This window comes from Hylobates moloch, unplaced genomic scaffold (assembly GCF_009828535.3).
Source record: "Hylobates moloch isolate HMO894 unplaced genomic scaffold, HMol_V3 SCAFFOLD_5, whole genome shotgun sequence".
NCBI lineage: Eukaryota > Metazoa > Chordata > Mammalia > Primates > Hylobatidae > Hylobates > Hylobates moloch.
Window position 1 is genome coordinate 136,896,350 of NW_026652280.1, and position 21,277 is coordinate 136,917,626.

Genomic DNA, 21,277 nt, shown 5'->3' on the forward strand with positions numbered 1-21,277 from the left:
AATATCGTGAAAATGGCCATACTGCCCAAAGTAATTTATAGATTCAATGCTATCACCGTCAAGCTACCATTGACTCTCTTCACATAATTAGAAAAAACTACTTTAAATTTCATATGGAACCAAAAAAGAGCTCACATAGCCAAGACAATCCTAAGCAAAAAGAACAAAGCTGGAGGCATCACGCTACCTGACTTCAAACTATAATACAAGGCTACAGTAATCAAAACAGCATGGTACTGGTACCAAAACAGATATATAGACCAATGGAACAGAACAGAGGCCTCAGAAATACCACCACACCTCTACAACCATCTGATCTTTGACAAACCTGACAAAAACAAGAAATGGGGAAAGGGTTCCCTATTTAGTAGATGGTGTTGGGAAAACTGGCTAGCCATATGTAGAAAACTGAAACTGCACCCCTTCCTTAAACCTTATACAAAAATTAACTCAAGATGGATTAAAGACTTAAATGTGAGACCTAAAACCATAAAAACCCTAGAAGAAAATCTAGACAATACCATTCAGGACATAAGCATGGGCAAAGACTTCATGATTAAAACACCAAAAGCAATGGCAACAAAAGCCAAAATTGACAAATGGGACCTAATTAAACTAAAGAGCTCTTGCACAGCAAAAAACAAACAAACAAACAAACAAACAAAAAACCGTTATCAGGGTGAACAGGCAACCTACAGAATGGGAGAAATTTTTTGCAATCTATTCATCTGACAAAGGGCTAATATCCAGAATCTACAAAGAACTTAAACAAGTTTACAAGAAAAAAATCAACACCATCAAAAAGTGGGCGAAGGATATGAACAGACACTTCTCAAAAGAAGACATTTATGCAGCCAACAAACATGAAAAAAAGCTCATCATCACTGGTCATCAGAGAAATGCAAATAAAAACCACAATGAGATACCATCTCACACCAGCTAGAATGGCAATCATTAAAAAGTCAGGAAACAACAGATGCTGGAGAGGATGTGGAGAAATAGGAACGCTTTTACACTGTTGGTGGGAGTGTAAATTAGTTCAACCATTGTGGAAGACAGTGTGGCAATTCCTCAGGGATCTAGAACCGGAAACACCATTAGACCCAGCAATCCCATTACTGGGTCTATGCCCAAAGGATTATAAATCATTCTCCTATAAAGACACATGCACATGTATGTTTATTGCAGCACTCTTCACAATAGCAAAGACTTAGAACCAACCCAAATGCCCATCAATGATAGACTGGATAAAGAAAATGTGGCACATATACACCATGGAATACTATGTAGCCATAAAAAAGGATGAGTTCATGTCCTTTGCAGGGACATGGATGAAGCTAGAAACCATAATTCTCAGCAAACTAACACAAGAACAGAAAACCAAACACTGCATGTTCTCACTCATAAGTGGGAGTTGAACAATGAGAACACATGGACACAGGGAGGGGAACATCACACACTGGGGCCTGTCGGGGGGTGAGAGGCTGGGGGAGGGATAGCATTAGGAGAAATACCTAATGTAGACAACGGGTTGATGGGCACAGCAAACCACCATGGCACGTGTATACCTATGTAACAAACCTGCAGGTTCTGCACACGTATCCCAGAACTTAAAGTATAATAATAAAAAAAAGAAACATAGGAAAATAATATCTACCCCATGACAGGGGCAGAAAACACAATACTAAATTTGTGGCATTCAAGAGTCAGACAGTTAACCTTTTACTATAACTAGCATTATTCAGGTCCCTTACTGGAGTTTAGGGCTCTATTTTAAGAAGAATATTGAAAAATATTACATAGACATGAGGGCAAAAAATTTTACCTACAAAAATATATTCAGATTCCAACGATTTCTGACCCATCTTAGCTACTACTCCGATCCAAGCCACCATTATCTCTCAATTAGATTCTTGCAATATCTTCCTGATTAGTCTCTCCACTTCTACCAATGACCCCTAGAGAGTTGTCTCAAGTGAGAAACCAGAATGATCCTGGGTTTCTTCTCCATTCAAAATCCTCTAATAATTCTCCATCTCACTCAGTGAAAAAGCCAAAATCTTTACAAAAGTCTTAAAAGGCCCTCTGCAATCTCACTCCCACCCCACACCAGTCTCACAGCCCTCTCCTGCACATCCGCTTTGCTCTGGCCACACTGGGCCTTCTAGCACAAGCTTGTCCAATCTGTGGCCTGCAGACCACTTGTGGTCCAGGATGGCTTTGAATATGACCCAACAGAAATTTGCAAGCTTTCCTAAAACATTATGAGATTTTGTGATTTTTTTTTCTTTTAGCTCATCAGCTATCATTAGTGTATTTTATGTGTGGCCCAAGACAATTCTTCTTCTTCCAATGTGTCCCAAGGAGGCCAAAAGATCGGATGCCCCTGTTATAGTGGTTTCTTGGCACCCCAGGTTCACTCCTGCTTTTGCATTTGCAACAGCTCTGTCTGGAATTCTCATCTTCCTGGTATCTGCAGGGCTCAATCCTTCACCTTCTTTAGGTCTTGCTGAAACTTACCCAGATTGCAACCACTTTTCACCATTTCTATTACTACGCCTCTGGTCCAAGCCTTTACCCTCCTCTTGTTTAGATAATACTGCAAAGCCGATTTAATATCACACCATATCTCAGCCATAACACTCCCTTTCCTCCTGCCCTGCCTTATTTTTCTCCATAGCACTTAACACCTTTGAACATACTATATATATTTTAGCTAATTATGCATTTCCTTTTCTCTCTCTTCCCACTTGAATGCAAGTCCCAGGAGGGCAGAAATTTTTGCCCAATTTGCAAAATGTTTTGTCCCTAACGCCCAGAAGAGTGTCTAGCCCATATTTGTCATTCACTAGATATCTGTTAATTAAAATAGTGAAGTGGTAGAAACAGAACCTATAAAGAAACACTAGGGAGATACTACTTAGCCCAGAGCCTGGTGGCTAGGCTGGTTCTCTCCTTTCCAATCGGAGGCCTCTTCAGCAAACATGCTCCACCAGATCATCACTCGGTCCAAGAAGCACCTAAGCTTGATCTCCCTCTTTGTATTCATTGGAGCTGGAGGTACTGGAGCAGCACTGTATCTCTTGTGTCTGGCATTGTTCAATCCAGATGTTAGTTGGGACAGAAAGAATATTCCAGAGCCCTGGAACAAACTGGCTCCCAATAATCAATACAAGTTCTACTCAGTAAATGTGGATTACAGCAAACTGAAGAAAGAAGGTCTAGATTTCTAACAAATGTTTCACTATAAAGCTGCTTTAGAATGAAGGTCTTCCAGAAGCCATCCACACAATTTTCCGCTTAACCAGGAAATACTTCTCCTCTAAAGGCATGAAATCATGTTGATGTAATCTATTGGCGATTACACTGATTAGTAAATAACTGAAACTTGGAAAACAAAACAAAAGAAAAAGAAACACTATGTAAATTGAGACAAGCAAAGGAATACAAAAGGCTACCAGAGGATTCCAGAGCCTGGATGTCCATGGGTAGACTTCAGTGCCAAATACAAAATGCTTCAACGTTGCACATTACAGGCTTTAAACTGCTGCATGAGAGATTTAGGAAGAAACAACCCATTGTTAAATGACCAAATAAACAGTTACAGGACGAAATCTGAGGGTTGGTCATGCCAAGGAGATGTGAAAAATAGGACAGTGAATCATGTTTTGATGGTGAGCTTGCTGTCTGGAGGCAGGGTGCTGGGTGAGGAAGGTTCTTTTGCTCCACTAGGAGCTTAAGATGAGTATTTCTCCAGGAGCCAACATTACTTACTGAAATGCAGAAAGTGCACGTTTTCAAAGGGAAAACACATGGACTGGGATTAAATTAACAACTTCTGATTGGAAAACCTGTTGACAGAATTTGGCTGAGCTAGTCTCCTGAAATTTATTAGGGAACATCTGGTGGGAAATAAAACCTAGGACAGGGAGGAAGAGTGGCTCGCAACGTTGGCTGCACGTTGGAATCATCTGGAGAGTTTTAAAAACACTGATGCCTGGGTGCAGTTAAATCAGAACCCCTGGGGTGGGGCCCAGGCATGAGGTTTTTGTTTTGTTTTGTTTTAAAGGTCCTCAAGTGAGTCCAACATGTAGGTGAGGTTGAGAACTATTCTCCCCAAAACATCTGTTTCTTCTGTTTGTGATAAAAAGTACAGCTACACACTAAGTGAGGTCTTAGGGAAAAACCAGAGCTTTATCTGGGCCTACCAAAGGCAGGGTTTACTCACTTAAAATGATTTCAGTACTCCATGAATTTATATTTTAATATCACATCTTTGGTTAATACTTACCTGGACACCACCCATTCCCAGATCACTACATCAGGACTGTCAGGCTTCCCTACATAGTCCACCCTCTCTCAAGAAGAGCACGCTGCTTGGATAATATTTGAAGGGGTCTCAGACCACAGCTGCAGTGTCCTATTTTGGAAGCCCGTGGCTGAGTATTTTCATAAGCAGTCCAAGATCAACACTTTCCTACTTGCTCTGTTCACCCATTCACTCCCCTGGGTTATTTATATTCTCAACTATCTCCACTCCCACACTGTAAATTCTGTAAGGGCAGAGACCAGGTTGCTCATTTTGGCATGCCCAGCCCCTGACCTAGTTGTCTGGGCAGTAACACTTTTGCATGACACAGAGCTAGTCCACATGTACAGCAATGATTTACCTCTCAAAACAGTTTCTCAATGTAGATGATGCTTTGAACATTAAAACTGTAGTTCTGATGGGGTCCATGTTTATAAGTGTTTTATTTTATAGTAACAGTTCATTACCATTTTATTGACAGTTTTATTAACAGTAAGTTAATTACTGTTACTGTAAAATGAAGTTCTCTTTATGTATAAAGGAAAAGCCCACCTCCATCATAACACGAGCTAAGGTTTACTGTGTACTTAGAAGTGTCAGGCACATCATACATATTACATTACTTAACACCCAAATTATCTCTGGGCTCCAGGTACTATAAGCCTACTCTCACTCAAGAAATGGAGGCTTAGGAAGGTCAATATCTTGCCTGGGGTTACAGAGCAGTAAGCAGAGGGGCCTGCGTACAACCCAGGTAATCTGTTTTTAGAGTTGGTCAATCTAAGTCACTAAACCTAAGATTCTGTAGACAACAGAACAAAACAATTGAAAACTGAGTTGAATTCCTTCTTGAGTGAATATAGGAATTAGTTAACAGGAAAGGGTATTTTCCTTTACAGAAGTGTTTCATAAAAACTGGGATAGCTGGGCTGACACAGTCTAGCTACTTGGGAGGCTAAGGCGGGAGGACTGCTTGAGCCCCAGAGTTTGAGACCAGCCTGGGCAACATAGTAAGACTTCATCACAGACACACACACACACACACACACACACACACACACAAACTGGAGAAGACACAACCTAAAATTTCCTATTAACTCTCATTATAACATCAGAGACACTTTTAAATATCTATCATACTTAGAGTGTAATATGCACATACTCAGATACGTTTTCTTTTAAATTTGTTTGCTTTTCCATTAGCAGTGGCTCCTAATTCTTTGGCTATAAATCTTTTAGCTCTATAGCCTCTTGGTCAGGCACTTATAAACTTTAAAGAATTTAAACAGTGGAATCTACACTTCACCCAATAGCTAAATGAGAGTACAGGTAGTTCATTTCCCTGTCAGAAATGTGCCCGTTTTCAGCATATGGTACATACATATTTTCAAGAAACACTTTATAGTTTATCACTCAGAATGAAAAATAATGACACAAATGTTAAGTTTTATATCAATTGTATAGTTTTGGAAAGATAATGAGGATTTCCTTAATCCTGTTCATAGGTGATCCTGATATAAAAATAGAAATAGTATTTAGGTATAATCTTCCTTAAAATGAGGACATAGCTGCATATTTTTAAAATGTAGTGATTCTACCACCTCACCCATTTCCACTACATAAAATGCCTTGGCATCTGAGATGTTGAGATATGAATAATTACTATTTTAAAACTTTACTGAGCCTCAGAATTTTTAAAGCCTTTTTCAGATTATATTCTAAAAACAAATATATTTTCAAACAGTCTTCATTCCAGGTTTCCAAGCAAACACACCCGAACAGGTTAATATTTCAGACCCTTAGACTGTTTTCAAATGCTATATTTAACAATGCTTATGATGATCACTCAAATAATTTTGATTCAGTTCAAATATGTCAACAGGAAGAGGTCGGGCAGAAATATAAAAATTCTAAGCAAAGTCATTCTGAGACTCAAATAACTCCAATACCAGAAACGCTAGTTAAACCAAACAGTAGTGTGGCCAAAGAACATCAAGGAAAACTGCTGTTTTCAAGATTTGTGGTTTCCTTACATAAGGAACCTATTCTGCTCTTGGATGTGACACAAGGGGGCTTTTTGAAAGCATGGTATATTTCAATTAAAAAAAAAATCTTAGTCCAGCTGAGTAAATGTAAAGTTACACACAGTCATACACTTCATTCCTGAGATCCTCTGGAAGTCAATCTGCTGCTTAACATTAATGACACATCTGATCAACTATGTTTTTGTTTACAAAATATTCTAATATGTACACGACTCCAGTTCAGGTTTAAAATTTTTTCCCTTCCTTTGAAGAATAGGTCCCCTGAAAATTTTTCAGAAATTCTTAGTAATTTTTCATTATACTAAGCATCATCTTTTTTTTTTTTTTGACACGGAGTCTCACTCTGTCACCCAGGCTGGAGTAAGTGGCGCGATCTGAGCTCACTGCAACCTCTGCCTCCCGGGTTCAAGCGATCCCCTTGCCTCAGTCTCCCAAGTAGCTGGGACTACAGGCGTGTGCTACCACGCCCAGATAATTTTTGTATTTTTAGTAGAGACGGGGTTTCACCATACTGGCCAGGCTGGTCTCGAACTCCTGACCTTGTGATCCGCCTGCTTCAGCCGCCCAAAGTGTTGGGTATACAGGTGTGAGACACCATGTCCAGCCATACTAAGCATCTTCTAAACCACAATGGTCACTACTTCCTGGGCTCACTACCACGTTAGGCAAACCATTCATAAAGACAGGATATGTTCCTGTTTAGGATACCAACAATATAGTAATAGCACTTTAATACAAAATTTTAATTTTGTACAAATTCTTTTCCTGTGAACTGATTACAGTTTTGTACACTTAGGATGATATGAGATCCTTAGTCCAAGGCAATATATGTCAACAGTAAAACAAACAAAAAAGACTACTGTTATTGCCTTAGATGTATATAATATTACCTCATTGGACATCTGCATTTTCAGAATTCTGAGTTTAGTCATAAGCGGCCACATTAATCTAAAAAATAAAAATAAAAGGAAGCCATCTCTACTCACCATTTAGTATAATATAATGAAACAGTTACAATGTATGTTTTATAGCCAGAAAGACCTGGGTTGGAAATCTAGCTCTATGGCTATTAGCTAGTGACTTTGGGCAGGTTATTTAACCCCTTTGAATCATGCACACTTGGATAAGTAGCTGGCAGTAAATGTGAAAACTGTCAACTACATTATTTAATTAAGAAAATATTGGCCGGGCGCGGTGGCTCACGCTAAGGAGAAGGCTGGATCAGGAGGCCGACTTGCATGACCAGATCAGGCCACTGCACTCACCTGGTGATAACAAACTCAAAGAAAATATTTCCTGACTTCTTGCTTTTTAGAACAATGTTGTATTGTTTAATAAACTTTGAATAAAAAATTAGCTAGGCTTTTCTCTTGGGAATCTTCTGGATTCTAAAAAATCCAATTTACTGTATGTTCCACTATATCTGCTGTTCACGGAAAGTGCTGAACAGGACCCCCAAATTGTGGTGTCCTCTTGAAAACATTTGCTATTTTTTCCATTGCCTCAAGACAGGCCAATTCCTCCCAATCAATTATCTCTAACTCCATGTGTTACCTATGCTTGTTGCATGGATATATAGAAACCAAACTCTGTGAAATGCCAACCTGCCCCAATGCTTGAATTACATGCCTGGAAACCCAGAGGTCTCAAATGTGCATTTCTACTAGATTCTCCACTGACTATGTGACTCTTTGAGCTTACTCAGTATCTAGCATCTCTGGAGCATGACCCGAAGTTTTAAGAAAGCCTCTATAGCTAAGACCAATAATGATAAAGTTAATGAACAGGTGTTTAAGAGCAAGGGCCCGTCCCCACCCCACACCTGACAGGCAGTTAGACCCGATGATGTGGAGATCGCCAGCTTATGGAAGGGCTGTTCCTTTGACCGCTGCCATCCAGAAACACAGCTGCCTTTATAGGGTCTACAGGATGGTGAGCAGCTGAGGCTGAGGAAACTAGCTGCAATCTGTGGGATCAACATGTCCCCTCAAGGGAGAGTTCTTGGAAGGTGAGTCATACAATATTCAGGAAAGGTCACTGAAAAAGCCCTCATGTTGAATCTTTGTTGTGAGCTACTACAATGTCCCTGTGCTCTTTGTACCTCTAGCTGTAAGATGGCAGCATCACAGTCAGAGACACAGCTGCTTGTTTTCCAGTATTTAGCCTCTCCTTTTTACGTAATAATAAAGTACATGTTCCAGCCCCCTTGAAGGCAGGTATGGTGTGGGACTTAGTCCTAGCCAATGGCATATAAACAGAAAAGATGAACTCAACTTGGAGTTGTGTCCTTAAAGGAGCCCTCCATATACCTTCCTCCCCACCTCTGAGATGGGATGCAGGCTTAGTACTGATCATCTTCAACAAACAAGTAAGGGATACATGTTAGCAAGGGTAGTAAGGAGATCTTTAAGAGTTGTTTAGGTCATGAGGGCTCTGCCCTCATGCATGCATTAGTGTTATCTTGGGAGTGGATTTGCCCCCTCTGGCTCTTGCTCTCTTTAGCTCTTTGCCATTCCACCATGTGATGCCTTCTGCCATATGATAATGCTACAAGAAGGCCCTCACCAGATGCCTGCACCTTGATACTGGGATTCCAGCCTTCAGAACTGTAAGCCCAAAATTTTATATTCATTATAAATTATCCAGTCTTGGTATTCTGTTATAGCAGCACAAAACAAACTAAGACATTTGAAGATACAGATACAGATCATCAGTCATTTGAGGAATGCCTCCAACTGAAAGACAGATATAAATAAGACAAATACACAATCAAAGGAACAAATAAAGACACATTAAAACCAAAAGTAAAGCAGAGAGCAGGAGTTCACATTTAAAAACTCCCTAACTATAATTGATATTCTCAGAGAGCTAGCAGGAGATATTGTATTTATAAACACACTGAAAAAACTTGGAAATTAAAAATAAGATAATGAAAAAATCAGCATAAGGTTAGATAATGTTGATGAAATTCATCTTAAAGTAGAAAAAACAGATGGGGAAAAATAATATACAGACATCAGATTCAATGTTTGAATAATGGAAATTAACTAAAGAGTGAAAGGAGAAAATGACACAGAGGTATCAAGAAGAGAGTGCAAGGAAATTTTCCCAAACTGTAGGACATGAGACTTCATATTAAAAAGGCTGACTAGCTGGGCATGGTGGCTCATGCCTGTAATCCCAGCTACTCGAAAGGCTGAGGAAGGAGGATCACTTGGGCCTAGGAGTTCAAATCCAGTCTGGGCAACATAGCAAGACCTTGTCTCAAAAAAAAAAAAAAAAAAAAAAAAGGCTTACTAAAGTGCTAGCACACAATGAATTAATAAAGACCCATACTGTCATGAACATTGGGGATAATGAGAAGATGCTAAAAGCTTGGAGGAGGCAGCAAATAGAGGGTAAAAGCGTGCATACAAAGAAACAAAAATCAGATCAGTATTACACTTTTCACCAACAATATTGTATGCCAGAAAATAGTTGTAAAAAGCCTTCAAATTCTTAGTGAAAGTGGTTGTCAATGTAGAGTTTAGTACCCAACCAAACTAACTTTCAAATTTGAGAGTAGAATAAATAGTGTATTTCAGACATAGAAGGACACAGAACATTTATTTTTATGTATTCTCTCCTTAAAAAGTATTGAGGAATATAAAGGGAGTAAGACATCCATCTCCCGAATTGAGACTTAAATATCCAGCTGCTGACTTGACATTTCCAACTGGATGTTTAGTAGACATTTCTCTTTTTTTGTATGAATTTAAAGGTACAAGTGCAATTTTGCTACATGGCTATACTGGGTAGTGGTGAAGTCTGGGATTTTAGCATAACCATCACCTGAATAATGTTCATTGTGCTGATTAAGTAATTTCTCATCCCTTACCTGCCTCCTCATTTCTATCCTTCCAAGTCTCCAATGTCTATTATTCCACTCTACGTCCATGTGTTCACATTATTTAGCTCCTACTTCTCAATGAAAACATGCACTATTTGTTTCTGAGTTGTTTCACTTAAGAAAATGGCCTCCAGTTTTATCCATGTTCTATCATGTCTATCCATCAAAAGACATGATTTCATCCTTTTCTACGGCTGAATAATATTCCATTGTGTATATATACCACATTTTCTTTATCCAGTCATCCATTGATGGACACTTAGATTGATTCCATATCTTTGCTGTTATGAATGATGCTGCGATAAACATACAAGTGCAGGTAGCTTTTTGATATAATGATTTATTTTCCTTTGGGTAGATACCTAGTAGTGATACTGCTGGATTGAAATTAACAAGCCCAAAATAATTCTTCATTTCACCCCAAATCTGCTATTTCCACAACCATCCATATTTCAGTACATAGGAAATCCATCTTTGCAGTTCCTCTGGGTCAAAACCTTGGAGTCAATTTTTAATTTTTTTCTCTTACATTCAGGTCTATTCTGTTAGCAAAACCTGTAGGCTCAATCTTTAAAATCTATCTAGAATCTAACCAGTTCTCCCTACCTCTCGTGCTATAATCCAAGGCACCAGCATGTCTCATTTGGTTTATTACAATAGGTTCCATCCTTGTCTCTTACAGTTAGTCCACTCTTTACCATTGTTTCTCACAGTGTGCCTTTTTGGGGAATCAGTGAGGTCAAAACTATTTTCACAAGAATACTAAACATTATTGGCCTTTTAAATTCATTGTCTGGTGAATGCACAGTGAAGCTTTCTAGAGGCTACATGATACACGACAGTGAACAGACTGAATGCCAGACATTAAAGACATTTGCAAAAACTTAAACACTGACATCTTTTTGTTCTTTTGTTTTGGAAAATATAATTTCAAAACATATGTTACTTGTGTTAACATTCAGTGGCATTATTGTTATTTTAAAATAAATAAATAAATAATCAGATTTACATTTCTGAGCTCTGAGGGGTTAGAGCTCTTTGGAATTTGAGTACAAATGCCCTGAGACCAAAAGGTTGGCTAATGATTGCTCTATACCACAGCCAGAGTGATCCTTTGAAAACTCAAGTCAGATTAAGAACTCTCTAATGGTTCCTCATCTCATTCAGAGTAGAGGTGGACAAGACGCTTCATAAGCCTACAGCACCCTCTCTTAATGAACACTCTCCCCATTGCTCAGAGCTGTGCACCCACGCTGGCCTTTTTGCTGTTCCTCCATCATGCCAGGGGAATATATTTATATTTGCTGTCCCCTCTTCTCAGACCTCTCCTCCGCAGATATCTGTGTCTCCCCACCTCCTCCAGATCTTTGCCTTATGAGCTGTATTTTTAATTGTGTCCCTTTTCAGATGTTTATATATTGCAACGACTTCCCCCTTCTCCTGTGATACTGCGACCCCATAACTTGCCACTTATATATTTGTTTACCCTATCCTTCTGTCATACAGTAAGTCCTCTGGGACAGTGGCTTTCTTTTTAATCCCCTAGAAAGCCAGTGGATCTGGTAATCTGCACCCAGTGTGGTCCTCTTTTATTTTCCCTTTGATCCACCGCTGAGAGCCTTGTACCTAGTGTGGTCTTAAATGATAATGCAAGACTGATCATAAGGGGTTATCTGACTAAACCTTCAGGCAAGACCACGCTAAACCCATGACAGAGAGCCCCAACTCTGTTCTATTTTTAAGATATCCCAGAGACCCAGCCACTATGAAAATTTGTGAAAAGGTTGATTACTTGAAGCTTGAAAATTATTATTCTTAACCACCAAAATCTTTGTGCAGCAGGTTAAACTCTTATCTCTTTTCAGAAGAGATGCAAAATTTCTCCTCAGATTCAGAGACCTTTTCATACCCCTGGAAATAATTACTAACTTTTTCCTGGACCCCATCTTAGCAGCAGTATCTCAATTCCTTTCATCTTTCCCACATAGATCCTGTTTTCAATGCTATAACCCACTCTGTGATGGTCTTCTGATTCTTCTCCCAGTGTTTTATCTTCATATTTTATTGTGTATCTAAATTCCAACAAGGTATGAGTTAGTGTGGCATCAAAAGATTCCTACAGTTTTACTTTTCTTTTACTGCACCCCAGCACTCCAGTGTATGCTTTTAAAAATATACTACATTGCCTTGAAAAAGAAAAATAGTCCCAAACCTGTTTGTGTGATATTGCTTACAACCTCCTCTCAGAAAGAAATGAGTGTTCCTGACAAAATGCTTCTGTAATTGATTCTCATGAACTTTAATGACACTAGGACTTATTTTAGGAAATTAGATATGACCCATGCAGTTGACCAGCTGTCAACCAAGAATTTAGTGACCTTTAACAAAATATTGTTTTATTTTGATGTCAAATCTAGTAATTTTTCTAACCATTCTCTTTTGCTACAAAATGTCCCTATCAAGAGCAAATCTCTGAATTAGCCTACTAACAAACTCTTCCCTTACAGCAAGTTTATTATAAAGCTTTAACACACACTAACAAGTAAATTGTCAATCTTTTTTAAAATGCAAGGATCCATAAACTTTTTCCTATAAAGGGAGGGAAAGCAAATACTTAGGGTTTATAAATCATATGTGGTCTACGTTGCTTTTTTTTTTTTTTGAGACAGAGTCTCACTCTGTCACCCAGACTGGAGTGCAGTGGCGCGATCTCAGCTCACTGCAAGCTCCACCTCCCGGGTTCATGCCATTCTCCTGCCTCAGCCTCCCTAGTAGCTGGGACTAGAGGCGCCCGCCACCATGCCCGGCTAATTTTTTGTACTTTCAGCAGAGACAGGGTTTCACCGTTTTAGCCAGGATGGTCTCGATCTCCTGACCTCATGATCTGCCCACCTCGGCCTCCCAAAGTGTTGGGATTACAGGCATGAGCCACTACGCCTGGCCTATGTTGCATATTCTTTTTAAAAAATTTAAACAATCCTTTAAAAATAGAAAAGCAATCTCAGCGAGTGGGCCATACCAAAACAGGTTGCACTAACTCAAACTGCATGGGCCACAGCTTGTCAATTCCTGTTGCAATGGTTCTCAGAAGTCCCTTGGAGACCTGCTCACCTCAAGAGAAACAGAGTTATTGTCAGCCTCTGGATCAAGGTACTTCATGGCATATATGCTATTGTTACCCATTGTGTTATGCTTCTTGATCGCTGGATTTTTTTTTTTATATGGCAATTTGAGCACTTGAATGTCAATGTCTAACGGCCATCTGAAAGCACTCCCATTCTACTGGGCTTAAAATGACTTGCCATCTAAGCTGAGAGCTTGGAGAGCTGTTTGAGGTCTAAGAAGTGGTTGAACTTGGGGTTGGAGTTAAAACAGGACTCCTTCCCCAGGGTGAAATCAGAGCAGTATTTGATATTGGAGGGATGTAAGTGTGGAACTGTAGAACCCAAAACTTCTGTTCCTAGAACCCATGTTCTAAGTTTGAAGATTTCCACCACCAGTGTTTTGTATTTGACACATTCTACGGCTTAATGTTATTATATTACTAAGAAACAACCAAAGCCCTTAAAAAGAACATTTAGGATGAGCAAGTGTACATTGTTTCAAAAAGTATTCAAAACTTGGAAATGAGGGAAAGGTAAAGCAATATATCCTTTCAATGTAATACTGAATAATTATTTAATTGGCCCACCCATGGATTACTTGGGGAAATATACCTTTTTTTTTTTTTTTTACTTGCTAATTTCTACTGATTAAATTCCAGTCTTACAGATTTTTGGCTGGTAGAAAAGAAAACTCCAAACATTATGGGTTTTATTTCCCTGAAGGACATTACTAGTTTTATATCTAGCAATGTTATTCTAACATTCCTTTCAAAAATAATTCCTTGAACACTCTTTGTACCAGTTTTGCCATCCTGCTGGCTCCCTCATTTATGAGTTAAATAAATCTTTGACTGTTCATTCTATATTTAAGAGTCATGTTTAACTTTTTGAAAATTATCCTATGACAACATTCACAGAAATCTTAAGTTATTTTGTGTTTTGCCTGCAGTGGGTTTTTGTATATATTGTATCAGTATTTACATTTGTTGAACAGTTAAAATTATATCCTATAGGAATGGGTTCAGAGGTTTCCTGCACAATTCTCTGTGTCTGAAAACAGTTATTTATAGTGTTCTGTATTTTTGGTCAGTGAGTCCTTTGAGTACCTAGGACTCAACTACTAGAATGCGAGCTTCTCATTTGCTTAGAATGCCTTTAAGAATGAAAGTTAAAGGGGTCACAAAAGTTTGTCCTGTGTTTTGAAGAACATCTCATTAAACAAATGAATTCACTTTGAAACAAAGAGAGGAGGGGAAATCTGCCTGGGGGATTTCACAGGTGTGTGACAAGAAAGAGTTAAAGGAAATTTCTGCCAAGTCTGGGTGACAGTGAATTAAAAGAACATCTCTAAATAGACCAAAACAGATAGAATCTACAGCCTGTCAAGATAGTTCCTCCACCATCCTGGGCAAAAGAGTAGTGCCTGAAGTTGCTTATCAGCTTAAGGAGATTTTGGGCTGAGACAATGGGGTTTTCTAGATATACAATCATGTCATCTGCAAACAGGGACAATTTGACTTCCTCTTTTCCTAATTGAATACCCTTTATTTCCTTCTCCTGCCTGATTGCCCTGGCCAGAACTTCCAGAACTATGTTGAATAGGAGTGGTGAGAGAGGGCATCCCTGTCTTGTGCCAGTTTTCAAAGGGAATGGTTCCAGTTTTTGCCCATTCAGTATGATATTGGCTGTGGGCTTGTCATAGATAGCTCTTATGATTTTGAGATACATCCCATCAATACCTAATTTATTGAGAGTTTTTAGCATGAAGCATTGTTGAATTTTGTCAAAGGCCTTTTCTGCATCTATTGAGATAATCATGTGGTTTTTGTCTTTGGTTCTGTTTATATGCTGGATTACATTTATTGATTTGCGTATGTTGAACCAGCCTTGCATCCCAGGGATGAAGCCCACTTGATCATGGTGGATAAGCTTTTTGATGTGCTGCTGGATTCGGTTTGCCAGTATTTTATTGAGGATTTTTGCATCAATGTTCATCAAGGATATTGGTCTGAAATTCTCTTTTTTGGTTGTGTCTCTGCCGGGCTTTGGTATCAGGATGATGCTGGCCTCATAAAATGTGTTAGGGAGGATTCCCTCTTTTTCTATCGATTGGAATAGTTTCAGAAGGAATGGTACCAGTTCCTCCTTGTACCTCTGGTAGAATTCGGCTGTGAATCCATCAGGTCCTGGACTCTTTTTGGTTGGTAAGCTATTGATTATTGCCACAATTCCAGAGCCTGTTATTGGTCTATTCAGAGAAGCAACTTCAGCAAAGTCTCAGGATACAAAATCAATGTACAAAAATCACAAGCATTCTTGTACACCAATCACAGACAAACAGAGAGCCAAATCATGAGTGAATTCCCATTCACAATTCCTTCAAAGAGAATAAAATACCTAGGAATCCAACTTACAAGGGATGTGAAGGACCTCTTCAAGGAGAACTACAAACCACTGCTCAATGAAATAAAAGAGGATACAAACAAATGGAAGAACATTCCATGCTCATGGGTTGGAAGAATCAATATCGTGAAAATGGCCATACTGCCCAAGGTAATTTATAGATTCAATGCCATCCCCATCAAGCTACCAATGACTTTCTTCACAGAATTGGAAAAAACTACTTGAAAGTTCACATGGAACCAAAAAAGAGCCCACATCACCAAGTCAATCCTAAGCCAAAAGAACAAAGCTGGAGGCATCACGCTACCTGACTTCAAACTATACTACAAGGCTACAGTAACCAAAACAGCATGGTACTGGTACCACAACAGAGACATAGATCAATGGATCAGAACAGAGCCCTCAGAAATAATGCCGCATATCTACAACTATCTGATCTTTGACAAACCTGACAAAAACAAGAAATGGGAAAAGGATTCTGTATTTAATAAATGGTGCTGGGAAAACTGGCTAGCCATATGTAGACAGCTGAAACTGGATCCCTTCCTTACACCTTATACAAAAATTAATTCAAGATGGATTAAAGACTTACATGTTAGACCTAAAACCATAAAAACCCTAGAAGAAAACGTAGGCAATACCATTCAGGACATAGGCATGGGCAAGGACTTCATGTCTAAAACACCAAAAGCAATGGTAACAAAAGCCAAAATTGACAAATGGAATCTAATTAAATTAAAGAGCTTCTGCACAGCAAAAGAAACTACCATCAGAGTGAACAGGCAACCTACAAAATGGGAGAAAATTTTCGCAACCTACTCATCTGACAAAGGGCTAATATCCAGAATCTACAATGAACTCAAACAAATTTACAAGAAAAAAACAAACAACCCCATCAAAAAGTGGGCAGAGGACATGAACAGACACTTCTCAAAAGAAGACATTTATGCAGCCAAAAAACACATGAAAAAATGCTCATCATCACTGGCCATCAGAGAAATGCAAATCAAAACCACAATGAGATACCATCTCACACCAGTTAGAATGGCGATCATTAAAAAGTCAGGAAACAACAGGTGCTGGAGAGGATGTGGAGAAATAGGAACACTTTTACACTGTTGGTGGGACTGTAAACTAGTTCAACCATTGTGGAAGTCAGTGTGGCGATTCCTCAAGGACCTAGAACTAGAAATACCATTTGACCCAGCCATCCTATTACTGGGTATATACCCAAAGGACTATAAATCATGCTGCTATAAAGACACGTGCACACGTATGTTTATTGCGGCACTATTCACAATAGCAAAGGCTTGGAACCAACCCAAATGTCCAACAACGATAGACTGGATTAAGAAAATGTGGCACATATACACCATGGAATACTATGCAGCCATAAAAAATGATGAGTTCGTGTCCTTTGTAGGGACATGGATGAAACTGGAAAACATCATTCTCAGTAAACTATCGCAAGGACAAAAAACCAAACACTGCATGTTCTCACTGATAGGTGGGAATTGAACAATGAGAACTCATGGACACAGGAAGGGGAACATCACACTCCGGGGACTGTTGTGGGGTGGGGGGAGGGGGGAGGGACAGCATTAGGAGATACACCTAATGCTAAATGACGAGTTAATGGGGGCAGCACACCAACATGGCACATGGATACATATGTAACAAACCTGCACATTGTGCACATGTACCCTAAAACTTAAAGTATAATAATAATAAAAAAAATAGTAGTGCCTGAAAGAATGTTTCAAGGAAAGGTGTTTTATTTACCTCCAGGAGGTAAAATAACTTTACTTCCTTTCAGAGAGAAATTAGCATGACTGTGAAGTTTTTCAAATAGATGGAGTTCACATTTTCTAGACAGAAACTAATAGCAGTTATTTATATCTAGAATAAGAAAAACTTAAAAAAATATTTTCCTGGACACACAACAAAAAGAGGGGAAAAATGCACAGAAGGAATGTTTGGAGTTAATGGATGGTGTACAGGTCACTAAGGATAAGGAACAAGAACAACAAAAATGCAACTAGCTACCCTGTCAGCTTTCAGCAGCTCTTTCTATATTTAACTAGAACTTTTAATCCAAAATGTAAAGAGATTTACTAGTGCTTTAATAGTACTTTGCAAACAACTATGAATTATATAAAATTTGAAGTTCAATTGATATTCCAGTAGTGATTAATGCTTAGACAAATTAGTTTGTTAAACGTCATTAAAAAGACAGTTAAATGCCTTAGCATCGATTTTATTTTAGTTAGGGATAGGAGGCAAAAATTATACCTCATTTACATCACAATGTCAAACACAGACTTATCATATTACCCAGAAATTCTATTCCTAGGGGAATACCCCAGGAATTTAAAACAGGTACTCAAATATATATACATGAACGTTCATAAAAGAATGATTTACAAAAGCTAAAAGGTGAAAACAACCAAAATGCCCATTAACTGATGGATGGATAAACAAAATGTGGTATGTTGAGACTATGAAATATTATTTGACAAAGCAGTGGGGCATTGATATATGCCACAACATTAATGAACCTTAAATGTATGCTAAGTGAAAGAAGCTAGTCACAAAAAACACGTATTTTTGATATCCTTACGTGAGCTGTCCAGAACAGGCAAATCTATTGTGACAAAAACACAGTAATGGCTGTTTAGAGGTTGGGAGAAGTAGAGGATGGGGAGCAGGGGTAATAGCTAATGCATAGATGTTACTTTTCGGCGTGATAAAAATGTTTTAAAATTAGATTATGGTGATAGTTACACAATTCTATAATTATGCTAAAAGCTATTGAATTGTATACTGTAAACAAATATGTGGTTTGTATATTATATCTCAATAAAGCTGTCAAAAATGTATTTTAGTTTGTGCAATTCATTCATGTATTTTGGTTCACCTGTCTGTTCTCTGATACAATGTGTATTAAACTACAAGATATTAACTTCCCTATATTTGTCTCATAGGTCAGATGGTTGGTTATTATTTATACTAAAAATTTAAGACTGTAGATGTACCCAACAACAATGAATTATAACTAGTGTCTGTTCTTTAATGGTTGTAAATTTTAGGCAATGTGGCAGTAATGTTAAATCATGGGATGTTGTATTTCTCTTACAGGCTTTGAATACGAACAGTAATTGTATTATTTTAAATGGTAATTTAAATTATAATTTAAGATAATTTTAAGACAGGGGCTAACATTAAAATTAGGAATTCAATGAATAATCTTTGGCAAAATACTTATACAATAGTTTTAACCTATGTGTTAGATCTATAAACATATTTTGTTCATAATATTCAAATAAGACTATAATCTTATTTCATAACATGCTTTATAAAATTAATTTTATTTATTTTTGAGACAGGGTCTTGCTCTGTCACCCAGATTGGAGTGCAGTGTTGCAAACATAGTTCACCGCAGCCTCAGTCTCCTGGGCTCAAGCCATCCTCCTGCCTCAACTTCCAGAGTAGCTGGAACCACAGGCATGAGCCACCATGCCCGGCTAATTTTTTTAATTTTTATTTTTTGTAGAGATGGGTCTCACCATGTTGCCCAGGCTGGTTTTGAACTCCTGGGCTCAAGTGATCCTCCCACTTTAGTAATTTTATTTTAAAAACTGACGTTTAACACTAAAAATCGTCACACACCATTGTTTGGCCTGTGTGATTTGTATGAAAAATAACACATCTTGAGATAAAATTAATTTTTTTGAAGTAGCTAAGTAGGATAGATAACTGATAACTCAAAAAGAAAAATTATTTTCGAGATGACCTTTTCTAGAAATAAATCTGTGAAGTTATTTACTTACCGTATATTGTACCCAGAGAGTAAAAGTTATATATTTTTTCTCACCCAACCCAAATGTGTTCTTTCAGAAGTGGCAAGTCGATTTCATGCTTTTGTGCTGCTTTTTAGTATTTCAAAATACCGAAATGAAACAAGAATAATAAAGATTCCTGACCTCTAGAGAAATTAAAATTCTAACATTTCTTATGTACTTTCTGATATAGTTATTAGTAAATAAGTTAGGCAACACCATGACCTTCTCAATTCCCTGGGCATCTGCATTCTTATCTGACAACATTTTAAAATGCTGCCTTCCTTTAAGATCATGTTCCTAATTTGGAACTATATAAAAAGGAGGAGACGCTTTGATACCCCAATCCATGTTTGATACATAATAGCATCTAGGTAGCACCAAAGATTTGCTTTGTCTCCTATAATCCAGCATATGGTACTTACAAGAAAGAGAGGCTAGAAATAATCAGTTTTAATTGATTTGTTCCTTAATCCTTAATTAGGTCAACAGTAGGCAGTTCTGTTTATTGCACTCACATTATGGGGAAAGCTGTCAGGTAAAGATAAATTAACAGGTAAAATATTATTAATGTTATCATGTTATTAAATATCCTTTCAGAGTAAGTAAAATCATATTCATGTTCACATACAAGGGCTGACTGATATGGTGATTGTCAACAGATTTACTGGTAAGATTTTTTGGTAAATTTTACATATCTGCATGTCGATTACAAGTTAGTGTGGCACTTACTATTTTTAGTTGTTGCTTTGTAGATTCCTTAGAATCTGGAATCCCAATTTCTAACCACAAAGCTTATAAAGAAAGGTAGTTTTACTTTTTTCTTTTAATCTTTAATTTTTTTCATCCTTATCGCACTGGCCAGCCTCCTGTATAATGATGAACGGAAGTGATGAGAGAAGATATAATTGCTTAGTTCTGATCTCAAGGGGAAGGCATTCAAAACTTCACCATTAAGTGTGATGCTAGCTACAGGTTATTTTAAAATAAAATGTGTATGAGATTGATAGAAAATCTTTGAAAATCTTTATCATTAATAGATGCTGAAAATATTGAATGCAACTACTGAAATAATAAAGGAGAAAAACCATATGATCATTTAATATGATGAATTATAGTGATTGATTTGTGAATGTTAAACCAACCTTGCATTCTTGGGATTAAATCCCCTTTGAAGTTTTCCTTATGGGAAAGTTTTTGGTTATAAATAAAATTTCTGTCAGGCTTTGTAATTGTGCTTTTCAAGAAACTTTCCCACTTAAGTTGTCAAATGTACTGGCATATAGTTTTCACATTTCCTTGCTATCCTTTTAATGTCAGTAGGGTCTGTAGTGATACCCCTCTTTCATTCCTGATATTGGTAATCTGGGTTCTCCATCTCCCACTCCCCCCTCACCTCTTTAATGGTTTGGCTAGATTCATTAATCTTTTTCAAAGTACTAACATTTGTCTTATTTAATATTTTTCTGTCACTCATCTGATTTCGATTTCATTTATTCTGTTCTTAAATCTAGTATTTCTTTCTATGTTTTTGGGAATTTAATCCAGCTTCTTGTGGTGGAAATTAAGATGATTGATATTAAATGTTTCATAATACAGAATATCAAGTTCTAAGGAACCATATCTATCTATCTATCTATCTATCTATCTATCTATCTATCTATCTATCTATCTATCTAATCATCTTC

General features: G+C 37.8%; 2 protein-coding genes across 5 annotated transcripts in view; one reads left to right on the forward strand and one right to left on the reverse strand.

The window, feature by feature from the left end:
- The window catches only part of LRRC8C (leucine rich repeat containing 8 VRAC subunit C), a 98,180-nt gene that overhangs the window by 54,534 nt on the left and 22,369 nt on the right, over window positions 1–21,277 (reverse strand). The gene's annotated exons all lie outside the window — the stretch shown is intronic.
- Window positions 2,985–3,233, forward strand: LOC116469796 (cytochrome c oxidase subunit NDUFA4-like). The gene has a single exon (XM_032155421.2). It carries the CDS (start codon window positions 2,985–2,987, stop codon window positions 3,231–3,233), a length of 249 nt encoding a protein of 82 aa, XP_032011312.1.